This window comes from Cantharellus anzutake (genome assembly GCF_015039405.1).
Source record: "Cantharellus anzutake strain C23 chromosome Unknown EI90scaffold_77, whole genome shotgun sequence".
Taxonomy (NCBI): domain Eukaryota; kingdom Fungi; phylum Basidiomycota; class Agaricomycetes; order Cantharellales; family Hydnaceae; genus Cantharellus; species Cantharellus anzutake.
In genome coordinates, this window is record NW_024067027.1 from 347,119 (window position 1) to 373,156 (window position 26,038).

The following is a 26,038-nucleotide window of genomic DNA, read 5'->3' on the forward strand; positions in this document are numbered from 1 at the left end:
CTTCTGCGTACATTCAATGCCCGAACGTGCAGTGCTCGCCACATCAAATTCACGGGAAGCGCTATATGGTTGTTTTGAAAGTCAATGCTACCTGACAGTGTCTGTTCTGGGACATACATGATCCAATCATAAGGACTGGTAAGAAAGGGGTTGTGTCGAGGCTTCGGAATCCCAAAATGTGTGGGGTTGTTTGGGTGGCAAATGACAATATTAGGATGCTATCTGAGCCATGAAGAAAGGCCCGTCCACTGCAAGCCCGAGCCTCAGTGCCGCACGCTAGCGCTGCATGCGCATGTGTGTGGATAAATATGTCAGTTATGCCGGCTATAAAAAAAAGGTGTTTATGGATCGTGTGCAGGGCAATTTAAGACATGGTAGGGTGCACACGTTCACTGGAACGTAGGCAATGAACATTCGAAGATTATATATGCACATCAACATGGAAATCCGGCCAGTAAGGGCGGTAGGATCCCACAACTGAAAGAATGTAGGGGTGGAGGATTGTGCTGGTTTAAAAGCATAGAGTCAGACCTAAAATTGAGCACAGATGTAGGCCATCTCGCACGACTTCTCAGTCTACTCTCAAGTCTGACCTCATGATCAACGTTTTGTCCGCAGTCTCTCCCTCTCTTTTCGCGATCGTTGTATTATCCCCGCCCAGGAAAGGCTAGTGTGCAACCGATCCTTTCAGAAATAGTGTCAGCGCGACTCCCAAAGATAACGACACCATTCTACCCAGGAAAAGCTCGGGCATATCTATAGTACGGAACAGCGGGAATCCTCGGATGGCTGCCCCTGACAGTCTCTGCTCATTCCGTCAAGCGTTCTTCTGCTTGACGGCTTCCCATATATTCAGGATTCGTCCAGAATCGGTGAAGGTGGAAAAGCATCCGCCCTTGGCAGTAAGAGGTCATCTGGCATGGTTGGATAAGATACTCGGAACTCAGAGGTGAGGGTCTAATGCATGTTGCTGGACGTACATTAGCTGGCAGGTGGAGCAGCATAGCATCTTAGGGTGAGACGGATAGTAGCCGCACGACTTCGAACTCCGCATCGCGTCGCGTCTGAAGCTGTGCTAAGTCAACACATGCCCATTACCCAGCGACATCAATGTGGATTTCCAAGTCATCTGAAAAGCAATCTTTACAAGCGATGCCATGCAGTCAATATATAATTTCTAGAGATATGTCACAAACGTGTTTGTATGATCATTGGCGCGGCGCCCGCGCACACCTAGTGACCCTCTGAATACGCCATCTAAGCATAACTGCCAGTGGTCTACAATACAGAGGAGGACATTCCCAGATTGTGTATGCACATGTTATCCGCAGAATACCAAGAGCCTAGTATGGCCTAGACTCAAGCTCTCTACGGCGGCTGGCGCGCACGTCGTGATCAGTGGTTGTATGGGTGGCTAACGGCAAGTCGCGCGCCTGCGAGAGCCACCGCTGAGACATACATTGCGACAGTGTCCGTCAAGTGACACATCGACACCTAGAGAGTGGGGTATCGGGAAATGGCGCCTGTAGGTGTGACCTGGACGTTCGATTGGGGAAGTTGCCTAAATTGATGGACGTTCGATATGCTGCAAGACGGAGCAACGAGATGAGAATGACTGCACAAGAGGAACTGAACGGCTATTGTATACGAGGTGGGTGTATATGCATATGCATGCATCCCCAGCGGTGACGAGCTCAGTGAGGCTGCGCAAAAGATACAAGGTTGGCGATCGCTCCACGTGGCGAACTGAGGGAAAGTGTATGCAGATGAAATGATTTTCACGCTTATAGCACAGTGCTTTCAATTGCAGCGTATTCAAAATACCAAGAAAGGAAGTGAGATGCCACACTAGCCAAGAACAAAAGCCGAGTCAATACAATAGCCAGCCCAGGACCTGATCTGCAGACTGGACAACGTGAGTGGACAAGCACAAATGCTTGGAACATTATTCGGTCTAAGGGAATGCATCATCCACAATCCAAATCAAGATGCGAGGATTCCAGACCACGAGCCTCGCTCCACATGAAAATTCAACGTGGTGCAGAATATCCAAGTAACGGAGCCACTCATGATGACACAACTAAACCAATCAGTCTACGCCAACAATTTATCATCACCAGATTGTACAGAGAAAAGAAAGACACTAACGTTCAAAAACATGAAGTGAAGCTCCTAAACAAGAGCACCACCGGGAATGGCAGCGCCGCGAGGGATGAGGTAGTATCCCATACTCCAAGCCAGTCCCCTCAGCCAGTCTACAGTATCCTCGCCCCAATTTGCTCCATTACCCAGAGTCACGGCACGAGTTTCATTTAAAGAGGCATGGTAGGTCGCTGCAGAAGGTCCAGCACTTCCACGGTTGGCAGTGTCATTCCAGTTGTCCGGCATCGGAAGATTCCAATTCCCGCCGTCTCGTGGTTGGTGGTCGTTGGCTGAAGGGAACTAACATGTAAGAGGGTCGCTTCATCAATGGTTCCGACATATCCAGATAACCCGAAGGTGGATAATGAGGCCTCATCAATGACCGGCATGTTCCCGAGATCGTTTGCCGGTGGGAGTGCAGCGGACACCTCATAGGCCGAAACAGTATCCACTCGGTTCCCCCATTCGTGAGTTCCGTTTGGCAAGACAGCCGCTGGGGAAAAGATAGTAGTCGTTGTGGGGACTATCGGGTCAGCTACAGGCTGAGTTGCGGTATCCAGGGGGTTTGATTTCAAATATGAAAGAAACTGTCGCGTCTTGGGGAGCAGTACTATGGAACGGAATAAACTTTGCATGGGACGAGAACACGCAGAGAATAGAACCGTCACGTACCTACCTCAACACGTCCAGGATCGCCGGAAGCCAGAGTCTTGACCTCCTCCAGACACTCCCGAGCCCCAGTTGATTTCTATGGGGTTAGTCTCAGCCTTCGTCCACCACACGAACCATTATTGCATTGGCGAAAACGTACTCTAACAGCATTGGGAATCTTGATTGTGCAGGACAGGCACTCAACATGCAACTGTCGACATGCAGCACAGGATAACTGATTTGGGAGCTGGACACATCCCTGGAAAGTTGTGAAGGTGAAGTTAGAGAGGGGACTTGTCTCTAGTGATCGTCTTTTGGACAGGCAACCACGGAGTTACCCGATCAGGCGAAAATGGCGATCCTTCATCAAAGAACGCACCTTGCGACCGCAAAGTCGTTAAACTACGGCCGGGTGAGCACGGAACTAAAACAACACACACAAAATACACATAAGAATGAAACTCTAAGAAACGTAAATAAGCCCGGAATGGCGCCAACAATGTCTCAGACAACGGCGAGCACCTGGCCGCGTCATTGGGCCCCCCAGGGTGTCACCAGAAGACGGCTGAGCCGAATAGGTGCTGGAGGGCGGGTGCGTCTGAACGGAACATACCTTCTTGGAGTTATGTCCCTCGGCACCTGGGTAACTCCGAAACGGAGTTAGGTCGGTCGAACCACGAGAAACTCCCTCGAAGTTTCCTCGTCCCAATAACATGGAGACTTACCCCTCTGGTAAGTAACTCTCTAACCCCTTCCCAACCAAGAAACCGGCTGCACCCCTGGCGGCTAAATGTCCCCAGGCCTAAGGCCGCCTCCTATGTCCGAACCCACACAAACAAACAAACTGACCGTCAACCCCCAGACCCTGAAAGCCCCCATCTACTGACCACCCACGGGGAGGACGACACCATGGTCGAAAACTCGCCGACCAACGCCTCTGCTAATAAGGTCCACACCCCCCACATTGCCGAGCGCACTGTTACCACGCCAGAAACACCCCCGAGGCCGGAAGCCCTATCCAACAGCAACCTCGAAAATTTAAAACGCCTCAGATCGCCCGGCTCCGCTGACCTTGAGGGCCCAACCCAGCCCCCCCCCCTCCCTCAGTGGAGGAAACCCACCCCGAGCTCCCTGCTCTTTGACTCCCACGTGGCGGACCTCGAACCCCTGCGCCTGCAAGCCGGGCCAAAGGTCGGAAAAGGCCGCCCCCCCACTGGCCCCCCCAGATTTGCTCCCTGGCCCATTCCGTCAACCTTCAGGCCCAACCTCGAAGAGGAAAATGACGTGGCTGTAACCCCTACCACCCCGGAGCGTCCAACCAGAGCCCCAGCCATTGCCGACGCCCAAAGCCTACCCCTAAACTCCCCCCTTCGTCCAAAAGACGGCCTAGAATCTTACAACTACATAGACCTTGAGGGAGAACTCGAAAACTTCAGAGCCCACGGTGTCCGACCAGCGAAAATTCTAAGCAACATCCGTGAGGACCGCCTCCAGAAATGGCAATCCGACCCCGGTGCGATCCTAGCGCTCCCCCTAGACGCCCACTATAACTCTGAAAAGTTCCACTCCATCCGTAATGATCTCACAACCTTCCTAAAAAGGGCGTTTCCACAATCGGCCCAGACCCTACGCGTCATTCCCCCTGTTGCCAACAAAGAAGGTCAAAGTGCCCCCTGGGGCTTCTTTGTTGGTGGTCTCCACCCGATGCAAGCCCACCTCCTTGTCACAAAACACCTCTGGCTCTCTCGTGCCATCGGCTTTATAGCCATCAACCTCTTGACCTATAGCCCAACCAGCTATGTGGTCACCATCCGTAACATCGGAGCCAATCTTGACGAAGCGGACCAAGTCCAAGAAGCTATCACGGCCCAGATTGCTAACCCAGACTCCGAATTCCGTACCTTCTTCAAGAAATACAACATCCCCGAACACGAAATCAAGGCCATCACAGACAGATGTGTAGCTATCCCCAGGGGATATGAAGCTGCCACCCGTACTAATCGGGAAAACCCCTCCGCGAAAAGAAACCCAACCTCGAACTCGCAGATCAAAGTATGGGAAATCCACATCCCCTCCCCCTTCTTCTCAGTCCCAGACCTCGCACCAGGTGTCCTTGCTTCCCCCCATGATTTATGGCTTGGTCTCTTCAGGACAACCACCTTCCCTCACGACTGGATGGGCGAAGGTAGAGCCATTCAAGGAAACATCATGTGCCATACATGTAAAGGTATAGACCACAGCTTCTGGCTTTGCCCTATCCATGACCACGCCTCCTGGCGCGAGCTTAACCCCCAGACAGAAAAAATGGAAAATGCCGAAACACCACGCACCGCACACAGAGGCCCTCCCAACAGGAAAGAGAATATGTTCAGACCCAGAGGCGGCCGAGGTAATTCCAAAAAACCCTAAATACCTCCCACCCTCTGTAGAACCGTGCCGGAAATAGTTAAAAAAAAATATAATCTAATGCCTCATGACCTATTTTGAAACTAACACTCTAGACCTAGTGCCGGGCCCAAATATACTGGGCCCACGGGCAACAGGAAAGCCCGGCACCAACCCATCCACCCAACCAACCCTCCCACAAGGGCCGGCAACCCGTGAGAGGACCATCTTAAATGCCACAGAAATATACACAACCACAAAGCCCAATCCCACGGAATACTCTAAACCGGTTTATGACTCTGCGCCCTTGGCTCCCGGAGGGCAGGAAGCTTATCCCGTTTTGCCAATGCCCAATGATGGCTGCCAAGTCCTGGAAAACGGACACCCCCCCAATATAAAGAAACATAAAGTCCTCCGCTTGAGGGGTGGCGACCCTACCCCCCAAAACCACTCCCCCAGTCTAAAGATAGGTGCCCTAAACATCAAAGGTGCCAACAGCCCCTCGACCAAGTACAAATGGACAACAATCACACGAAAAATGAAACAGGAGAGATTCGGCATCATGTGCCTCTCAGAAACACACTCCGACCAGCTACAGCAAAACCACCTAAACAACATCTACAGTACCGAGTGGTCAATCATCCACTCCTACAACTCAGAACACACCCGTGCGGGTGGAGTAGCCATAATCATTAACAAAAGTATAATAAAAACTAGTCCCAGATTGGTAAAGGACATCATCCCGGGCCGTGCACTCCTCATAGAAGTAGAATGGCCACCAAATATCCCCACCAAAATCCTAGCCATATATGCCCCCAACCCCCAGAATGACAACTCCCAATTCTGGAAGGACATCCGCCAGGAACTTAACAACACCCCTGTAGACATTATGCTCGGGGACTTCAATATGGTAGAAGAAGCCATGGACAGACTTCCCCCCCACCCTGACCCGGATTCCACAGTGACCGCCCTCCATGACCTCACCTCCCTCAACGGCCTCACGGATGGATGGAGAGAATCACACCCAGCCCCCGAAAGAAACTTCACCTTCGGCCATGCTACAGGGGCGTCCCTCTCCAGACTAGACAGAATATATGCAAATGATTCCATAAGAAATAGAGCCTACACATGGGAAATAACAAATCCCGGCCTACCTACAGCTGACCATCAACTTGTCTCCATCGAATTAAGGGATGACCGCGCAACCGCAATCGGGAAAGGGCGATGGGCCATCCCTCTATACTTAACCAATGACCAAATCTTCCTAAAAGAAGTCGAAGCCATCGGCAACGAGGCCCTCAACAAAATGGTCAGAAACAATAACATACAAAACACCTTCCATGAATTCGTATCCGCTGTGACCCACCTAGCCAGAAAGACTGCAAAAGTAAAAGCTGGCAAACTCAACTCCGAAATGAGGTGCCTCACGCACAGACGCGACAAGGCCATGCTGAGACTAACATCCGCGGATGAGACCCTTGCCGAGATGACCCAGGTCCAAGTCCAAAACCTAACAAAAAGAATTAATGAAATAGAGAAACTAAATCATCTAGAAAATATAGGGTTATGGCAGTTCCAGGGCCGGGGTCGGACAAGATGACAGTAGACCGCTAAGGTATATTTTCGGAGTAAATAATTGTAAATACATGATTTCGTGCTTGATCTCCAACACACCCTCTCAAGCAAGTAAAACATGTAATAACCAAAGGAAGAAAAGAAAAGAACTGAAGGATAGATGGCTAATAGCCTACAAAAGTTTCAATCCCGGAATCATCCAACTCAACAGTGTCCACTAAGTTCACTTGTTCCTCAACCTTTGCCTTTGTGTTCCCCAGCTTTTGCTCATGTCTAACTCGGACTTCATAGGGGCTGAGTTTGCAATCAGGTCTAAGGTGTCCTGAGTCACCGCAATTGTAACAGGTGTTGTGGTTCCTCCGTGGCTCCTTTGAACGGACCATAAGTGCCTTCGGTCCATCCAATGTCTGATACTCGGACTGTCGGACCTCCTCGTTTAAGAGTCGCATGATAACATATTGCACCGGGTCTGGAGTTGAAATCTGACTTGGGTCTCCAAACACCGTGTCAAAATGGACGATAAGCGGGGCATATGATTCAGGGAGTTGGCGGATCAATGTGTTAATGATGTCGATGGGGATTATGGGTGAGCCAATCTCAGCTAGATGGCGAGCTGAATCTTCAACCCTTGTGATCCATTCACGCATGGTCAAGTCAGGTTCATAAACCATCGAATAAAACTGGCGACGGAGCGACATGACAGTGCTGCGGCCTTCAGACTGGAATATCAGCTTGAGCTTGCTCCATGTCCCTGGAGCATCGGAATTATTGCAGTGTGCAATATATTTTGTAGACACGTTTAGAAGAATCTCAGCGGCTGCCAAGCGGTGCTTCTTCTCCCAGGCCAGGACTACCTTTGAGTTCGGACTTCCAGTAGGTCTCCTAGAATGTCCTGATACCACCTCCCACAAATCCTGCTTGGTCAGGTGTGCCTCCATGTACATAGCCCAGCTGGAGTAGTTGTTGTCAGTGAGCTTGTCGAAAGTGACTGTAGGCATGGTGAAAGTAATGTGAAGAAAAAGAAAGGAAGACGCGCAATGCTGGCGTGGGAAAATGTGAAGAAATTGACGTGGCAGAGGAAAAAAAAGGGTATGGTGATGAGTGCATGCCTGTCTAAGGGCTTATAGCAAGGAAAAGTGGGGGGTGCCTCTGATGGTCTGCCCATGCCAGTTGCAAGGTGAAGCTGGGTTGCTGCCTCTGAGCGCGCGCTTTTGGACCGTGGGAAAAACAAAAAATGATGACGCGGCAATGAAGGAATGGGAAATAAGAAGTTGCATGCCTGTCTAAGGACTTACAGCCATGAGAAGGGGGGTTGCCTATTACTGCCTTCAAGGACTTTGAAGGAGGGTGCATACTACACCAGAGGGGGGGTTGCCGATTACAACTTTCCTGGACTTTGAAAGAGGTTGCCGCTTACTGCCTTCCTGGACTTTGAAGGAGAGTGCCGATTACAACCTTCCTGGACTTAGAAGGAGGGTGCCAGACTGGACTTTAGAGGGGGTGGGTATAGCGTGAACCAGAAAACCCAGAAGGTGACCAATGAAGAATTTAGCCACTGCTGTGAGGGTCATGCAGACTTTGATTGATACTTCAGCGAGCCGTTAGGCTGGCTGGGCTCATAACCTCTAGAAAATATAGGGTTATGGCAGTTCCAGGGCCGGGGTCGGACAAGATGACAGTAGACCGCTAAGGTATATTTTCGGAGTAAATAATTGTAAATACATGATTTCGTGCTTGATCTCCAACAAATCAAAAGCGCGCACTGGGGCAAATAAAAGAATCCTAAGTGAAACAAACAGCAAATACTGGTGTAAATGGGGAAAGGAAAACAAACCACACGACACAATACCCGAACTGAGAATCCCAGAGTCCAGCCCTCCAGCCTACACAACCGACTCAACTGAGATGGCAAACATAGCAGCCAACCACTATAATGCCGTCCAGTACAGAGACCTGTCTGCCCACCAAGAGGAGAGGGAGACCCACATTATAAACTCCATAAACAAAATCCGGAACCACATCCCTCCAGAAGACCTCGCGAACCTGGCCACCCCACTAAGCCCCACAGACATAGAAAAAGCCCTAAACCAGTCTCCCCTGGGAAAATCCCCTGGCCTCAACGGCATACCTACTGAGCTATTCAAAAACCTAAATGCCAGGTGGAAGGAAGGAGGGAGTGAGAACCGCGGACTACATATAGTAAAACTCCTAACCTACCTAGCCAATGACATTGAAATGAACGGCATCTCCTGCCCATATATCTCGGAAGGGTGGCTCTGCCCACTCTACAAGAAAAAAGACAAAAGAGAAATCGAGAACTATAGACCTATAACCGTGCTAAATGCAGAGTACAAAATTATCACAACAGCCATTATGAACAAACTATCCCCCATAGCCCCCCTCCTAGTCCATAAATGCCAAGTGGCCTTCATCAAAGGCCGCAGTATTTTTGACCAAATAGATCTCGTCAACCGTATGACCGACCTATGTGAACTAACCGGACAGGACGGAGCAATTATCGCCCTCGACCAAGAGAAGGCATATGACCGTATCCGGCATGACTACCTCTGGAGGGTCATGGAGTCCATGGGAATCCCTCTTAACCTCATATTGACAATCAAAAACCTTTACACCGATGCCAATACAAAAGTAATCCTAAACGGCATGATCAGCTGTGAATTCCCAATAACAAGAGGGGTCCGCCAAGGCAACCCCCTGTCCTGCCTCCTCTTCAACATCGCCATAGAACCTCTATCAATCGCCCTCAGAGAATCCCCATCCCTCCAAGGCCTAGAGATCAACACCCCCACTCTCTCACAGAAAGTGATAGTGTCCCTCTTTGCCGACGATGCCGCCATTTTCCTTGCCAAAGACGACGACCTGAACATCCTACTCTCAACCCTAAACAGCTGGTGCATTGCATCTGGGGCAAAATTCAACCAAGAAAAAACTGTCGTCCTCCTGGTCGGCTCACCGGAATACCGTGAAAGGGTACACAACGAGAGAACTATCAACCCCTCCTCCGATGTCAGCCTAAATGAATCAATAACCATTCTAAAGGACGGACAAACCATGAGATATCTAGGGGCCCAATGCGGGAACAAGCCCAGTCATAAAGACCCCTGGCCCTCAATCACAACAAACATTGAAAAGTCGCTCACCCAATGGAACAAAACCCACCCTTCCCTCGAAGGCAGATGCCTGATCGCCCAAATGACCATCGGCGGAATGACCCAGTTCCATACACGCATGCAAGGAATGCCAAAAGACCTGGAAATACACCTAAACAGAAAAATACGTGAGTTTATCTGGAACTCTGACAGCCCCCCCCCCCTATGAGCATGGACCAGCTAAACAGACCAAAATCCCAAGGCGGTAAAAACGTCCTGAACTTACGAGACAGAAATGAGGCGATTCACCTCATCAAACTCCAAAAAATCCTCGATAGGTCCCCTAATAGGCCCCCAGCCTCAGACGCCGCCGAAGCCATCCTACTAGCTGTTCTCCCCAAAAACCAACTGCCCCGAGACCTGGCACACCCCTTCATCACAAACATCTTCACCCAAAAACCCTTCCTTAACGCCCGAACCCATCATAGGAATATCCCAGCTGAACTCCGAAACACCCTAAACGTCGGAGCTAAATACAACCTCAGACTGGAGAACCCGACAATTGACCTTGCCACTAAGCTTAACTTACCAGCTTGGGCCCACCCGGGCCTTGAAAACAACCTCAGAATCAGCGACCGCTCGAGAACGGCATCCTGCCTAAGAGCATCCCATAGATGCAACCTCGTCGGGGACCTTGTCGCCCAAGTCGACCATCAGGAAAACCCGGCCCACGACCCCACCAAAAGAAAGTGCCCCTGCCCCCCCTGCGCGACCTACAGACTGGCAGGCTGTAAAAACCCGGAAGGATGTTACCAAATGGCAACGAAAATTGCCACTAACTTCGACCTCCATTACAGCCCATACAGTGACTCGCACCTTCTTCCCCTACCAGACCGCTCCCCCGAGGAAACTGCCAGTCAACACGCCATCGGGAACACAAAAGACATCAAAATTTTCCTCCCATCCCCCCAACTATGTTCCCCGCTCCACCACTACTACAGAGTATTCGGCAGAACCCCCCCGGAAACCCCAAAGGACCCGACCCCCCAATCCCAGCAACCTGGCAATGTGGTAGCGTTCACAGACGGATCCTGTCCCCAAAATGGCGACACAAACGCGAATGCCGGCTTTGGTGTATGGTACGGCCCAGACGACCCCCGAAACACTAGCAAAAGAGTAAACCCATGCTACCCGCAATCCAATAACACAGCTGAAATACTTGCTATACACCATGCCACCACCTCCATGCCCCTATCATCAAACCTCCACATCAAATCCGACTCGAAGTGGTGTATCAACACCCTCTGCGACAACCTTGAATCCCATGAAGACTCGGACTATGCCTACATAAAAAACCAGTACATCATCAAACTGGCCGTAAGCGCCCTAAGATCCAGACTCACCCCAACCTCATTTGAATGGCTAAAGGGCCACGCAGGGATCCACGGAAACGAAGAAGCAGACAACCTGGCCACAACAGGTGTCCTCCTAGACCCGGATCCTCTCCCACCCGTTATGCCCCACCTCCCCCACATACCAAGCGGAGCCCGCCTATATGCCCTGAACCAAGCTACAGCGACGAGACTAATCCGCAGGACCAGGTTAGCTAAGAAACTTGAAGTAAGAACAACAACGACCAACAATATCGCTAAGATCCAGTCAACCCTGGAGAACCTGGGCAATGCCTCCCCCTCACAAGAGAAAATTTGGGACTGCATGGGGAAAACCCGCAGAGAAATCTCTCCTGAGATCCGAAACTTCCTTTGGAAGCTAACCCACAGCTGCCTCAAGATCGGCGAGTACTGGAAGAAAATCCCAGGCTTTGAACACCGGGGAGAGTGCAACCAATGCCAACAAACTGAAACAATGACTCACATTCTATTTGAGTGCCCCCTCAACCATAGCGAATGGGTGTGGTCAACTGCCAAGAGAATGTGCCACCGAAGGAAAATTGCATGGCCCCCAACGTTAGACACTTCACACGTGATGGCCGCCCCGATCACTAAGATAATGAACAGTAAAGGTAACCTAAGTAAAGGAGAAACCAGACTGTACCAAATAGTAATCCCCGAGTGCGCGTGGCAAATCTGGAAGGCCAGATGCCGGAGAGTCATTGACCCCGACCACCCGCGAACCACTCTGAGCGAAATCAGAAATGCCCTCCGAGCTGGCCTCAACGACAAACTCCAACAAGATATCGCCCTGACAAATTGTAAGAAATACGGCCGAAAGGCCCTGCCAGCCAAGCTAGTCCTGCTCACCTGGAGTGGGAACCTCCACGATGAAAGGAAACTGCCGGACAACTGGCTTAACAGCCCCGGGGTTTTAGTGGGTATACCGGACCCCCCATGACCGGGGCCGGGAGTCCCACACCGCGCCGATAACCGGCCAGTGCGCAATGCATTTCCCCGCGGTGGCAGACCGGCAGACCACTCTATGGGATCTTATCTCCCTACACAAACCCCAAATACACGACCATGTATTGCGAAAGCTACTGGGGTTCCACCAAAAAAAAAAAAAAAAAAAAAAAAAAAAACAAAGAACGCACCTTTCCTTTCAGTCGACAGACAAAACAACGCGAAGGCATGGAAGTGTTGTTTTTTCCTGGGGGGTTTGAGAGGTGCGAAACCCAAGCGACCCATCCTCTTAAGGTGTTCTACATATCTTCCCAGTGCCGATGACTCTCGATTCAAGAGGCCACTAGGTGCAATTCAAATTTTTGAATTGAGAGGTATCCCACGGCGTTAATAGACAAACCTGGCCCGAAACCATGCCTCATTTCAGAGTACGTGGACTGGCCGCTTGCATATCGAAGCCATCTGCCCTGAAACCCGATTGGATGCCAAATGTCGACTGGGAGGGCGCGCATTAGTAACCTGCAGCCTGGCCTGTAGCGTAACGGATCCTCGGCTCTGGGCGACTCCTCAAGCACAGTGAACCGGGAGTTTTTGTGATCCAATAAACTACGGGACGATGATCCCCAGCACGTCAATTGAAGCAACCAGCATGTGGGTGCCGCGCTCACTTTACGGCCGTTGCTAAAAATGTCACTCTTAGCCAGTCAAACCAATCTACCGGTTCATCACTGTGGGAGAGAACGATTCCGTACATTCGCATAGCTTTCGCTCAATACAAACGTTGAGAACTGGGCTCCGCTCTCGCTTTTCCCAATCTCAGCTTCCCATCGAGCTCGTCAGTCTTCAGTCCCCGCCACGTTACCTTTTACAAATGGCTTGCTCACAACCCCAGGTTCAACACATGTAGGTGGCGTGCTTCCTTGGTACTGTTAGAGAGCTGTTGTGGAAACGTGGTTTCGCATAACCGGGAATATGACAATTATAAGTAGAGTGAGGTGCTGTGCTACTATGCAAAAACGGGTACCCTCTCGCGTTTCGACATCGGCTCCTGTAACCACGTTCCCCGACCGTAGTTGATCGGATGCCAGCTGGAGCTTTAGAGTGCTGTGTACCCTGGACTAGCCCCAAAGACCATTTGTTACCTTGGATGATGAGAATCTACGGGGGTTGGGGACTGGTGCACTGCGTTGGACACTGATTCCACGGGAGCGCCCACACTATCAGTATCTGGCGGTTGGGATGAACAGGGGCGTGCTTGAATTGGCCACAGAGATATCAAAGTGTAATACCGTGCGGCCATGTCAGAAGGCCGCTAACGGACGGGCGCTTACCTGTGTATGTAAGTCTCGCAAGCCAGCCTCTTGAGATGTCTGGACGGCAAGCGATGATATGTAGATTTCGTATGGGTCGCAAGGTAAAGAGCGTACCAGAGCCTGAGCGCTGCGCGCAAGCGCAGCGCACGCGCGGGGATGAAATAAGTACATCATTCAACAGGCTCAACTCATAAGGCGCTCGTATAGGATCAACGTGCAGCTCAGGATATCCACTAGGAGGTCGCGAGACTCGCATAAGTAGACGTCATGATCGGGTAGGCGGTGTACACGTAGGCGGCTAAGATAAGTTGATGCTGCGCGTCAACACCTATTATATATAGATCGCATTACCTAACGCTAGTGATCCTATGACAATTAGATAGAAGCCCCTCTCCGGCATATATTACATCCGTGTTCTAATCCATGAATCAAACTTTGTGGACCCGTCGCGATTCTGGATACTCTAGAATCTAGCGCCAGCCTTGTGACCGTATGCGATTCATGAGTTGGACAGACTTCTGAAGAGTTGTCAAGGTAAAGATAGGCAAGGAACTCGATACCAGTAACAATACAATAGAGGTGATAGGGCAGGCATTCGCCACCACGAGGTCTTAATGAAGGCTAACAGCCTGTTGAAGGCCACCCGTCACGGTTGGATCATGAAGTTGACTAATTAATTGAGAATCCCCCACGACAGACCAGGAAATTTAGCCAGGGAGGACTGCGCCCCTAGCGTCTTTCATGCCGAGCATGCTACTGTGAGACGAATAAGCACCGAGGCCGAATGGAGAACCGTTGTAGGCAGGACGAGTGGCGGGACCATGTGGAAACCATTTCAGCCCAATTAGGTCTTCGATTAACCAGAACTATAGGGTGGTGAATACAAAATGAATTATATTGTAACGGACCTCCATATTTCCGTTCGTTACCAAACAGATCCTTTTAATAATAATGTGGATTAAATAATGTGACGTACAAAATGATCTCGGGCTGCGAGTCGCCCGAAAGGGACGCTTCGAGCGGCGGGCCACGCCAACCGCCCGAACTTTTCCTGAGGCTAGCGGCAGGGATAGGACCAAGGACCCCATCAATAAAGCACAAAAACAATCCACTGATTTACCCTGGTCCCTTCTTGCTGCACGCCCAGGTACGGTTCCAACTCTGCACCTACCGCTCTGGGGTCTTTCGCCCGAATGTAGATGCTCCCTTCGCCGAAGATCTAAGATGGTGGAGGGTTCGGTAGTGGAGGCGTCAATGCCCCGTGCCAGCTAAGAATGGCCATGCTGTAAAACCCCAACTATGGCAACACACGCAGCGCGACCGTTAGCACATATGCAGTGCTCGGGTATCCGGAAGAAACGACAGACGTACTCTATGTGCGTCGTCATTTTAATATTGGCCCGGTCCTGTATGTTCTTGCTGTGAAACAAAAAGGAATCAATGTGAGGGGTGCCTCCTAATAATGGCAGCTGATTGAACGTGCCACTAGAGTAGAGCGATCTTCCGATCTACCATCATGTCTACTTGGTGTGGTATGTTCCGAGAATAGGCTGGTCACTTCCATATCAGTGTTCGGGAGAAAACTTAACCGCATCGCCAGAATAGGTTCGGGAAGGGACGATCACATTATTATCCCTTCGATCAAAGGCGCCACGGTCATACATTGGCAACTTGAAAACGATCTTATCCCCATGCTCTTCAGCTCACTGGATAGGCTGCTTTATAGCACCGGTTAAGATCTTGGACGCTAAACTAGCCTCTCAGTAATCTGAAATTGGACAGAATTCTAAAGGCAATTCAAGGACCGTACTCGTCACTAGGAACAATACTTTCTCAGCTTGTTGAATCAAGTTTTCCATGCAGCGAACAATGTCGGGAATTCCGCAATGATGCGGGTATGGAATGGTCGAGAACGGAATAACACCCATGCTTGCCATAAGCGCATCCTAAGCGTATCCACATAAAGCTACGCAGGTTGGACGCTCATTTAGACCGCGAGACTTATAACAGCGAGCCGAACCCACCGAATAGATCACTTGGGCTTTTGAATGCCGGAAGGCTGTTGCACTTTGCTTGATACCCCTAGAGAAATGATCGCTTCGACCCCCCCTTTCTGGTTGGTTGTTTCCTCCCTTCCAGCAATATATATGAACACGACTGGCTTCCAGGAAAGTCTGGATGTCGGGCTGTGTAACTGAAAAGGCGAGGTGGTTGTGCCATCGGAAATCGTCGAAGATGGGATGAGGATGATGGAGAGAGAAGGGAGCGGATAAACCGAAGTCGTCACTGTCGAGTGGCGTTCATTAGTCATGATGACCAAGCAACGTCATATTACGAAGTCATAGAGTCCTGCCGATGCCGAAATTGAATTGAATCTGGAATCGAGGGCGGCTTCGACCGACTTCTCCTTAATTATCGTTCATGTGGGCCACAGAGCAAGCTTGTGCTTCCATTTCGATCATCGGACTCCGAGCCGAGCTAGAAGAGAAACAATCAATGGCCCTCTTTCACTGCGGATTGCGTAAGCGCTTAAAAGATCCAATTTCAGACACTCGTAATGGTTTTCTCATTTACACGCTCGCTAGGTCACTTCTCTCCCATGTTACATTATATTTTCCCCCTGTAACACCTCCCTATCGTTCCCACATTCACTCCGAACCTAGGCTAGAAGAGAAGTAGTGAATCCGTCTGGCCACTTGGGTTCAGGTAACACGAGATGTATTGGAAACAAACGTACATGAACCGTGTCTCAACGGAACAAGCGAGAGGTCACCGACTCTACACATGACACGAGAAATGAAACACGAGTCGGAAGACCACCAGTACTATATACGCAATCACACACCACCGAGCAAAGCAGAAATTCTGAGCGTGAGGAATCAACTTGGTTTTTCGGTCCGGCTGATCCGCCACCGCCCATGCCAACTCAGAAAGGGACAAGGCGATATCCCAGCTTCCGAGCCAAGCCTCGAAGCCAATAGACAACATCCTCATTTGAGTTCGTCTTCATCCACCTATCCTGTAAACGATCAGGAGTTTCGAGCGCAGCAACGATCGGCACTGGTCCAACGATGCGAGAAGGGGTAGATCTGGAAGGCCCAGCATGATGGAATGGGTCCAACGACGTAGGGTTCGAGATCTGGGAACGGGAAGCCATTTCGGGATCAGGGTTGAATTGAGAGAAGGGAAGCATCATGTCGAACAGTGTAGGGTCAATCGAAGCGGGTCCTTCTCCCGAACCTTGGACAGGATGGAATAAGGTTTGGGTTTGGAGATCCGGCAATTCTTCATCGAGGTTGGGATCATGTGCGGATGACGTCATGGGAAACGCGTAGAGAGGCCCATTAACAGCTGGCGCGGCACCAATATAATTCGTTGGAAAGGCTGATAGCGAACCATCGGGCAAGCCGGTGGGCGTTTGGCTCTCCGGCATATGAGGCGCATGAACTGGAGTTGCCATCGGCACGGAAGCAGTAGGCTGGGTGGGGTTTCCTTCATAAGCTGCGCTCTGACCCGTTGAATCTTCAAGGATCGATTGCAGGTCTGAAAGAAGCCGGCGAGACTTTGGAAGATGTGCTACATACGGAGACAAAGAAGTACGATCACGGTGTCCGACGAGGTTTGGAAGCATCAGACATACCGATCCATGCACGCCCAGGCTCAGCCATCCTTTGAGCCTCACGCAAACACTCCCGGGCTCTAGCCGATCTCTATAATTTGTTCCTTTCATCAAGAGAGTATCAGCGCGGTGGGGAAAGACATACCCTGACCTCACTGGAAATCGTCATCGAGCAGGCAAGGCATTCAATCCGCATCCTGCTACATAGACCGCAAGATTGGGAATTTAGGGAATCGACGCATCCCTTAAACCGAGGTGAGTAACTGCACGGTGGAAGAGGGGATGTTCAACTATGTCACACTATGTCACAAGAATGTGACTCTGGAAGACTCATGGATGCAATGAGGCGAGTCCATGTGACATGGAGAGACAGTGCCCAAGTTTGAGAATCGGGTATTGGAATCTGGAGGGACACACCTTTCCTTTCAGTCGACAGAAAAAACAATGTGATGGCATCAAGGCAAAAATGACGGGGGTGAGTGGTGAGCGATGGGAGATGGGGGGAATGTACCTTGCAGGCTTTAAATCTACAATGAAGTCAGGTTGAAGAAGGCCGTTGAATGTATTCATGAATGTATTCGCCCTACTTGCCCCCATCATCCGGGTGGGGGAATATATATATAATCAATCTACCCAATGAATCTCTACCCAATGAATCTCTACCCAATATATACTTAATACTTAATACTTATACTTAATATACTTAAGTGAGGTTGAATGTATTGTTTCACAGTTAATTATATAAGCTTTTCCCGCGCTCAAGCCTGTTGGTGGCATCTTGCCATTGCGCTGGATAAACTGTGGTGAGACAATAATAACGAATGGAGAGGACGTTGGCAAGAACCCATTGCAAAAAACTTCATGCGAAACGGTTGAAAACTGAGAGAGATATGGGGTGTGGCCCATGCCAGCGCGTGTTTTGAGTGTGGGAAAAGTGTCCACGGCCTCATACAAGCTGTTTGATGACTAAGGTTAATGATACGGTATAGAGAGGCTGTTTGGACGAGCTCATTAAAAAAAACTTGACGAAAAACGAACAAGATTTGACAGAGATACGAATGTACATGTGTTTTTGTGTGAAAAAATGTGAAAAAACATCCCACCGCCTCATACACCCTCATTCGCGATGTGCGTCAATAATATAAAAGGAAAAGGGCGTTAATACAAGCATGTACAAAAGGGAACGACGAAAAACGAATGATAATTGACCGAGATACGAATCTACATGCTTTTTTTGTGGAAAAATGTAAAAACATGTCCTACCGCCTCATACACGCTCATTCGCGGCTTGCACCAATAATAGGAAATGACCAGGGAGATAGTCCGAGCCCATCAAAAGAAACCCGACGAAAAACAAATGGGAATTGACAGAGATACTAATGTACATGGTTTATTTGTGGAAAAATCGTGCTACTTCCTCATACACGCCGATTCACGACTTGCACTAACAATACCAAATGTAGAGAAGGTTAATCCGGGCCCATTAAAAAAGAACCGACGGAAAACGGTCAAGAACTGAGGGAGATACCAATCCAGTGTCAGCTCCGCGGCTGATCTGTGCGTGGGAAACGGTCCCCAGCACCCTACAGATGTTTTAAAAATATGAAAAAATACCAGGTACCTGCGTTAATACTATATAAAATGGTTCGCAAAATTTTAGGACATTCGGGCCAGTATCAAGCGAGATATAATAAATTATGTGATTAATTTCCACTTGGCACCCTCAAAATCGCATAATATCGAGTTGAGGTAATAATACAAATTGTAGAGGACATTAACACGCGCCCGTTAAAAAGAACCCGAAGAGAAACGAATAAGAACTGACAGAGATACAAATGTAGTGTCTGCTCTGCGCGTGGTCTGTGCGTGGGAAACGTCTTCCAGTGCCTCACGGCATGTTAAAAAAATATACAAAAATGTCAAAACTTGCGTTGATAATATATAAATTAGTACGCAAATTTATAAAACATTTGGTAAGGTATTAAGCGAGATATAAGAATAATACCATACAGTTTTGTGTGGGAAATAAGAAAATCGCCATAGTCTCCTCGGGATCGCCGAACGACGAGTCGGACTAATAGTACAACATGTAGAGGACATCAAGACGCGCCCATTGAAAAAAACCCGACGAGAAACGGATGAGAACTGACAGAGATATGATAGGTTTATGTGAAAAATCACGTGTATATGTTTAGTTTGAGGAAATTCACGTGAGTAATTGAGTGTAACCTCCCACAACTTTGTTGGCGCACAGACATAAGCGAAAAAGTACTAATACCCCCACTCAAAACCGGTTTACACCCCCTCATGGGAGCAATTCTTTTTTGTTCCCATGTGACTTTGGCATGTAAAATAGATAAAATAGATAGATAAATAGGTCATAATAGTCGTAAATAATAATAATAATAATAATAATAATAGTAATAAATAGTGAATAAATAAATAATTATAGTAGTAGTATTTTTGTTGTATAAGTTATTGTTTTTTGTCGAAAAATTGGCATGTACAATAAATGGTAGTATTGTTTTTTTTTTTTTTGTATTTTCGCTATTAGCATGTAAAATAGATAAATAAATAGGAAGTAAGTTGAAATCCGGAGTTTCCAACAACAGAACCAAATGAACTAAGGTTCCAGATAAGGTAAAAATTCGAAAAAATTCACGGCAATGTGGGACAACATGAAATAGAAACATCCAAAACAAGGTATCCTATATAGAATAAAATCTGAAAAAATTGCGGCAATGGGGGAAAGCCAAGAAAAATAATACCAAGGTATTCTATGCAAATTAAAATCCAGAAAATTCATGGCAACATGGGACAGTATAGAATAAAAAGATAGAAAAATAAAAGTAAGGTGCTCTCTATAAAATAAAATCAAAAAAATTCACGGCAACATGGGGAACACTGTTTTATAAACTTACAAGGAATTTCATGTGATGGGGAGTGGTTGGGGTGGTGGGTTTGGAGAAATGGCCAGAAAATGAAGAAAAACAATGCAGGGGCCTCACTCCCAGTGGATTGGGGAAGGTGTTTCTCATCCCTGTGCATGACTAATGGAGCGGGGTTTGGGGTGCAGCCCAAGGCTCTCCGCAGGAGTGGGGTTTGGGGCAAGACCCCAATGGCCCTCCACAGGAGCAGGGGTTCAAGGGGCTGGCCCCTTGGTGTAAAACATAATCAAATATGTCCAGGGGGGTTTGGGGCACAGCCCCAGGCTCTCCGCAGGAGTGGGGCTTGGGGCAACGCCCCAATAGCTCTCTGCAGGAGCAGGGGTTCAAGGGGCTGGTGTCAGGGCACACCCGCCTGACCCGGCTCCACCCGGCCCAACCTGACCCGGTACCCCGCCAGTCCACCTGAAAGGTTGTCTTACTAGTTTGGGGACGGTAATGTTCCGTTCCCCCGTTCGCCTCAGGCCTCAGTAATCCGTCTAAGTATACGCTTGATTTGGCTGTATATTGACGGGGTAGAAGTAAAGGCTAATCTGCCTTTTACAGCTACCCCGAGGGTTTATATACAATCTTATACATTCTCGGCACAAATAAATAGAGAAGCTTCCGTGACGCTAAATTAGCGTCGCGACATAATTATTACACAACACAACATCAACTGATGTTGTGGGCGGAATATAGACATGGGCCGGGGCCTCACATCCTCCTCCCTTGCGATACTAGATCGCAGACAGGGTACTAGCATATATACACAAGGGGAAAGCAAGCATTTTTAAAGAAATAAAAAAAAAAACGTTCTACATACGAAGAATGTATGCAAACGGGGGCACACTCATTGCAGGAGGCTATAATAGTATTTTGTAGGCGAAGCCCACTTAGAGTTTCTCCTGGAACATATGCACCCAGATCTCGACGACAGTGTTGTCGACGATGGAACGACTTTCTCGTCGTTGTGAGTTTATTAAATACCATCGTCCACCGTGACGATGTTGACAGTGTAGGTCGTCGACGGCAGAGTTGTCGCCGACGAGAAAATGAATAATCAACGACGATTGCGTTGACGAAGGACGAAGGGTACAGAATAGACAATCAACGACAGCATTGTCGTTGACGAAGGTAAGAGATTATTGATCAACGACGGCCTTGTCGTTGACGAAAGTGGGTAATCAACGACGGCATTGTCGTTGACGAAGGTATGGATGAGGGGGGGGTCAGTTCCTCATTCGTTTACGCGGCGCTGACCTGGACGGGCCAGAGCCGGATGGGCGATTCGACGTAGTCCTACGAGTCGTCGTGGACCTAGCCGCGTCGACAGCGACATCGTCACTCAGATAGTTGTCGTCGTAGTGACGAGTCTCGACATCAGCGTCGTTCATGGACGAATCCTCGTCTTGACGACGGTGCGAATAATGGACATGGTGCGCGGGATGGCCACGTCCATGAGAAGAGGGAGCACGCCCTCGCACTGGTGGTGCGTGGGCGGATTCGTACACCGACGAGTGTGCATACGTCGGAGGGGGGTATTGCGGCGGAGGTGGGGCGTTTGAATACGCCACAGGGTGTGGGCTCGCGTACATCATAGGTGGGTTTGAGTACGATGTTGGGGGAGGGTTCGAGTACATAAGTGCTCGTTCCTGGCGTTGAATTTTACGACGCTCACGAGCGTCGTCAGTCATTGGTTTTATCCATCGACACGCGAGGATGTACATCCGTGCAATACGAGCCGGGGGGTACTGGTCGGGAAGTCTTTTCGCCTCCGTCTCAATGTCGTCGCGCGACATACGCATTTGTGAGGCGCGGTTGTTTGTAGCCACCCTGTACCAATCGGTACAGGTGTCGACGTCCTCTTGCGAGGGCTTGCCCGTCTTGAACGACCAGGCAAGATGGTACATTGTAGCATAGAACCTCACACCCTCTTCGGTGTGTATGTAGTTACGAACCAACTCGAACCACTTAGGTTCTTTGTCGCGGACGAGCGCAGCCGCGTCTGGGAATTCGATTCTATCGACATGGTCGATGTCGTAGAAGCGGGTAGGAAGGGCCACCGATCGACAATATGTCGGTGGGGGTAGGGGTTCGCCATGCACTTCAGTGAGTTTGGCGTCGTAGTACTTGTAGTAATGGTAGCCGGGTGGACGGTTCGCGACGAATTCTTCGAACGGGGCATCAGGGTCGACGACCCATTCGCCTTCCATCTCGTCATCGTTGGACGTGGGGGCCCATCTCTTGGAAGAGGTGGTTTTTTTCGACGGCGCAGACTTGGCCGACGCAGGATCCACCGGGCCAACCCCGGGGATAACGATGGTTTGGGGAACAGTGGGCCGTGACGACGAGGGAGCAGAAGATGTGATCGGGGCGGGTTTGGGAGACGCAGGGTGTCCCCTCGCCGTGCGCGCGACTCTAAAGATGTCCTCGTTGAGTTCGTCGTTGGCCTTTCGGAGGGATTCGACCCGTCGATGAAGACGGTCGTTTTCAGAACGCAGGTCGTTGGCCTCATTCTGCAGCATCTCATACTTGTTCCTGAGCTCATCGAGCTCATCACTCCTACGTTCGTCTTCGAACGTAGTCTCTTTGCGTTTCTCGAGTTTCTTTTCGATACGGGCCCACACGACTTCTGTAATCATTTCGAGTTGATCGAGCCCTGTCTGCGTGGAACGCGGCAGGTGGGGGTATTTCTCACTCGCGCTTATGCGAGTGGGCAGGACCAAATGGTCCTGTTTTGGGGTTAAAACGCCCGTGCTGGGCGTTCCAGGGGTGACAGTCTGAGCGACTGTGGAGTTGTCGTCCATTGACGACATGGCAGCATCCATGGTGGGACTTACAGGTGGGGAGTTTGGACTGGAGTCTACGAGGGCCTCCTTGATGGGGGAAAGGTCGAGGGAGGAATCAGCGAGGGGGGATTCAGTAGCGTTCATTTGAGCGATTTCAAATTTGATGGTAGGAAGCAGGATTTGATCCCGCTTTCGTCGCATTTATCCGATATTATTCGGATATTCCCGGACTTGCCAGTTTAGGCAACTCATGGCTTCAACGCCATAGTTGGTAAGGCATTGATATCCGCTGGTATCGGACCGGTAGGCGACGTTCACGCCATGGTCGTGATGGTCCGCTGGATCTATTGTCCGGCGTCTGATCCCGTCGTTGACGGTTCAGTTCCTCGACGTTCTCTACCCCTTGTACTGTTAGGTAGTCATCCAACGCAATTAGATCGTTTACGTTGGCCAAGGGTTCCCAAGTAAGGTCACCAAGTCCCCATCGGACACGGAACCATAAAGACTTATCGTCGTCCCATCGATGGTCGACGATCTCCTTAACCTGGTATTCCCGTTCTGGGTCGTCGCCAAAGTCGTAAAACACTTCTACGGCGCGCCCAGGGAACAGCACAGAATCATTCGGCTCATGAGGTGCGAGCCGTGAGACGTGGAACTTCGCAAAGATATTTCTTTGCGTCAACACTGGGGGAAGCCTGAGGACGTAGTTTGATGAGTCCTCAAATACCTCCAGTATTTCGTAGGGGCCAATATAAGTTGGCAACAACTTATGTGCCCTCCCCTTGGGGAGGTTCAGATCTTTCGTTGAAAGATATGCGTAGTCCCCTTTCTTCAGTTTTGGGGAATCAGGGCGCCGATGTCGGTTCGCCTGGATAGCCTGTTCTACACGACTCTTAATAATAGCGTCGTGAGCGGCCTGGATGTTGTCCAGGGCCCGCTGGGCAAAGGATTTCACCCCCGGCAATTCGGATGACGGCAGAGACACGGTCATTTGTGGGAGGTATCCGTATACCAACTCAAACGGGGCGAATCCCGTTGATTTGTTCGCACTTGAGTTCAATGCGAATTCTACCATGGGTATATGCACGGCCCAATCTCGCTGATCGGGTCGGACGAATGACCGAAGGATCTGGACCACCGTCTGGATCGCTCGTTCTGCTTGGCCATCCCCTTGAGGATGGAATGCGGTAGTTAACTTGAGTTTAACACCCATGAGTCGGTGTAACTCAGTCCAAAATTGAGACGTAAACTTCGTGTCACGGTCTGACACGATGGATGTTGGCATGCCGTGCAAGCGCACGACATGTTGCAGGAACAGATGCGCCAGTTCAATAGTCTTGACCTGGGTCGTCACAGGCACTAGGTGAACCTGGCACGTTAGTCGGCACAGAACTACCCAGAGGTAGTTATAACTCAGGCTCGTCGGGAATGGTCCGACGAAATCCATGGCGATTGACTCCCAAGGTTTCTCAGGGACCGGGAGCTGGTGAAGCAGTCCCGGATATCTGAGTTTGCTTTTCTTGGTCGTCTGGCACGTCCCGCAGGACGTGCAGAATTTCTTGATGTCTTTTGACATCGAAGACCACCAGTAGTGTTTGCGTATGTACTCGAGCGTCTTCTTGGCGCCGAGGTGACCAAGGATGCGGTGTGCGTGCTCGATTGCGATGCCCGTTATCCTCTCCCCTTTATGAATAGATTCAGGGAGGACAAGTCGTGGCTCGCCTGAATCATTCAGACGGAAAATTAGGCCATCGACGATCGAGAACCTAGGGAAATCCCCAGGTTTTGCCAGGATCCCTCTCCAAGCATTGTGTTTGGAGTAGCCGTCTTTCACACTTGCGATGAAAGCTTTGTCCTCTACATGAGGACGTAGCTCTGCCAATGGCGGCAGTACATCTTCGAGGGAAAGCTCCCTCCTCCCTTGACGATCGTCAGGGGGATCGAGCACGGATGCCTCGAGATCTCGTGGCTCTTGAGCGTCTCCGATAGAGTGGGACGCGCCCAGCCGTATGCACTGCAGTCTCAACCTGTGCAGGTGTAATAATTCCCGTGCTTCCTCAGCACGCGCCAAGGGCAGATCGTCGCCCTCTTTATCAATTCGTATATCTGCGGATACGTAATCGTCGTAGTGGACATCCTCGTCTGACGAGGACTCATAGTATCGCGACAGGGCGTCAGCCACTTTGTTTGTGTGGCCTTGTACATACACGATGTCACAATTGAAACCGTGAAAGAAATTCTGCCAACGAATGTGACGCGGCGCAGTGTGATTCTTCTCTTTGAAGTAAGTAAGCGCCTTGTGGTCAGTGACCACAGTGAATTTCCGCCCACCAGTCAGCTCGTCGAGCCATTTGGTGAGCGCTTCCAGAACGCCTAGAGCTTCTAGCTCATAGGCGAAATACGCCCGTTGAGTCGGGGTGAACTTCTTCGACATAAATGCAGCAGGGTTAGAGGTTTGCCATTCTGCACCCTGTGCGAGCACGGCCCCGACGCCAGCGGGGCAGGCGTCCGTGATCACCCAGACACGGTACTTGTTTTGGTCTTCTGAATCCGGTATATCCCAGATTATGGGCTTTAGAATCGGCGTCTTGCACGCGATTATTTTGATCTGCGCGAAACATTTTTCGTGTAGGGCGCTCCAGCGGAACGGCATATGGCTGGTGCATATGGATTGCAACGGTCCAGTGTATGCACTGACGTTGGGTAGGAATTTCGCTAGGTACTCAATGAGCCCTAGGAATCGCAGAACCTCGGTGTGGTTCTCTGGCGTTCGCCAGTTCCTTATTTTCTCTAGTTTGTCGGAATCTGCGTGGATTCCGTTTGAGTCCACTTTACACCCCAGTATGTCGAGTACAGGGGCGAATGGCTCAAATTTTCTTGGGCTTACATAGAGCTTCTCGTCCCTTAGACGAGTATATATCCACAAGAATTTCTCGTTGTGTTGCTTCACTGACGTAGTTCCAGTGAAGATGTCGTCGAACCATACGTGGACGGCTCGACCGATTTGGTCCCTTAGGATCCAAGTCAAAACGCGCTGGAACGTGGAAGGGCCGTTACAGTCCCCTTGTTGCAGCATGTTCGATATGAAAGTACCGTACGGGGTACTCATCCCCGTGTATTGTACGCAGTCCAGTTCGATACGAATCTGTTCGTACGCGTCTGTCATATCG

General features: G+C 49.9%; 2 protein-coding genes across 2 annotated transcripts; both read right to left on the bottom strand.

Moving 5' to 3' along the window:
* Positions 1–2,172: 2,172 nt before the first annotated feature.
* On the bottom strand, positions 2,173–2,964 carry EI90DRAFT_3131533 (uncharacterized protein; the record flags this gene model as incomplete). Its single annotated transcript, XM_039064397.1, has 4 exons — positions 2,173–2,442; positions 2,481–2,752; positions 2,815–2,890; positions 2,929–2,964. The coding sequence occupies 4 exons, from the start codon at positions 2,962–2,964 to the stop codon at positions 2,173–2,175; spliced, it is 654 nt and encodes a 217-aa protein (XP_038910715.1).
* A 14,115-nt stretch (positions 2,965–17,079) lies between these two features.
* EI90DRAFT_3079096 (uncharacterized protein) lies at positions 17,080–17,413 on the bottom strand. Its single transcript, XM_039061809.1, has 2 exons — positions 17,298–17,413; positions 17,080–17,243 (listed from the first exon to the last, which is right to left on the bottom strand). Exons 1-2 carry the CDS (start codon positions 17,346–17,348, stop codon positions 17,136–17,138), a joined length of 159 nt encoding a protein of 52 aa, XP_038910716.1. The 5' UTR covers positions 17,349–17,413; the 3' UTR covers positions 17,080–17,135.
* Between the last annotated feature and the right edge of the window lie 8,625 nt (positions 17,414–26,038).

What these genes read in the sequence shown, in the direction of transcription:
- EI90DRAFT_3079096 (XM_039061809.1), bottom strand. Translation starts at nt 17,348, where the DNA reads ATGCGGATTGAATGCCTTGCCTGCTCGATGACGATTTCCAGTGAGGTC. An exon ending in CGATTTCCAGTGAGGTCAGG is followed by an intron (nt 17,244 to 17,297) that starts GTATGTCTTTCC and finishes AACAAATTATAG; the next exon opens with AGATCGGCTAGAGCCCGGGA.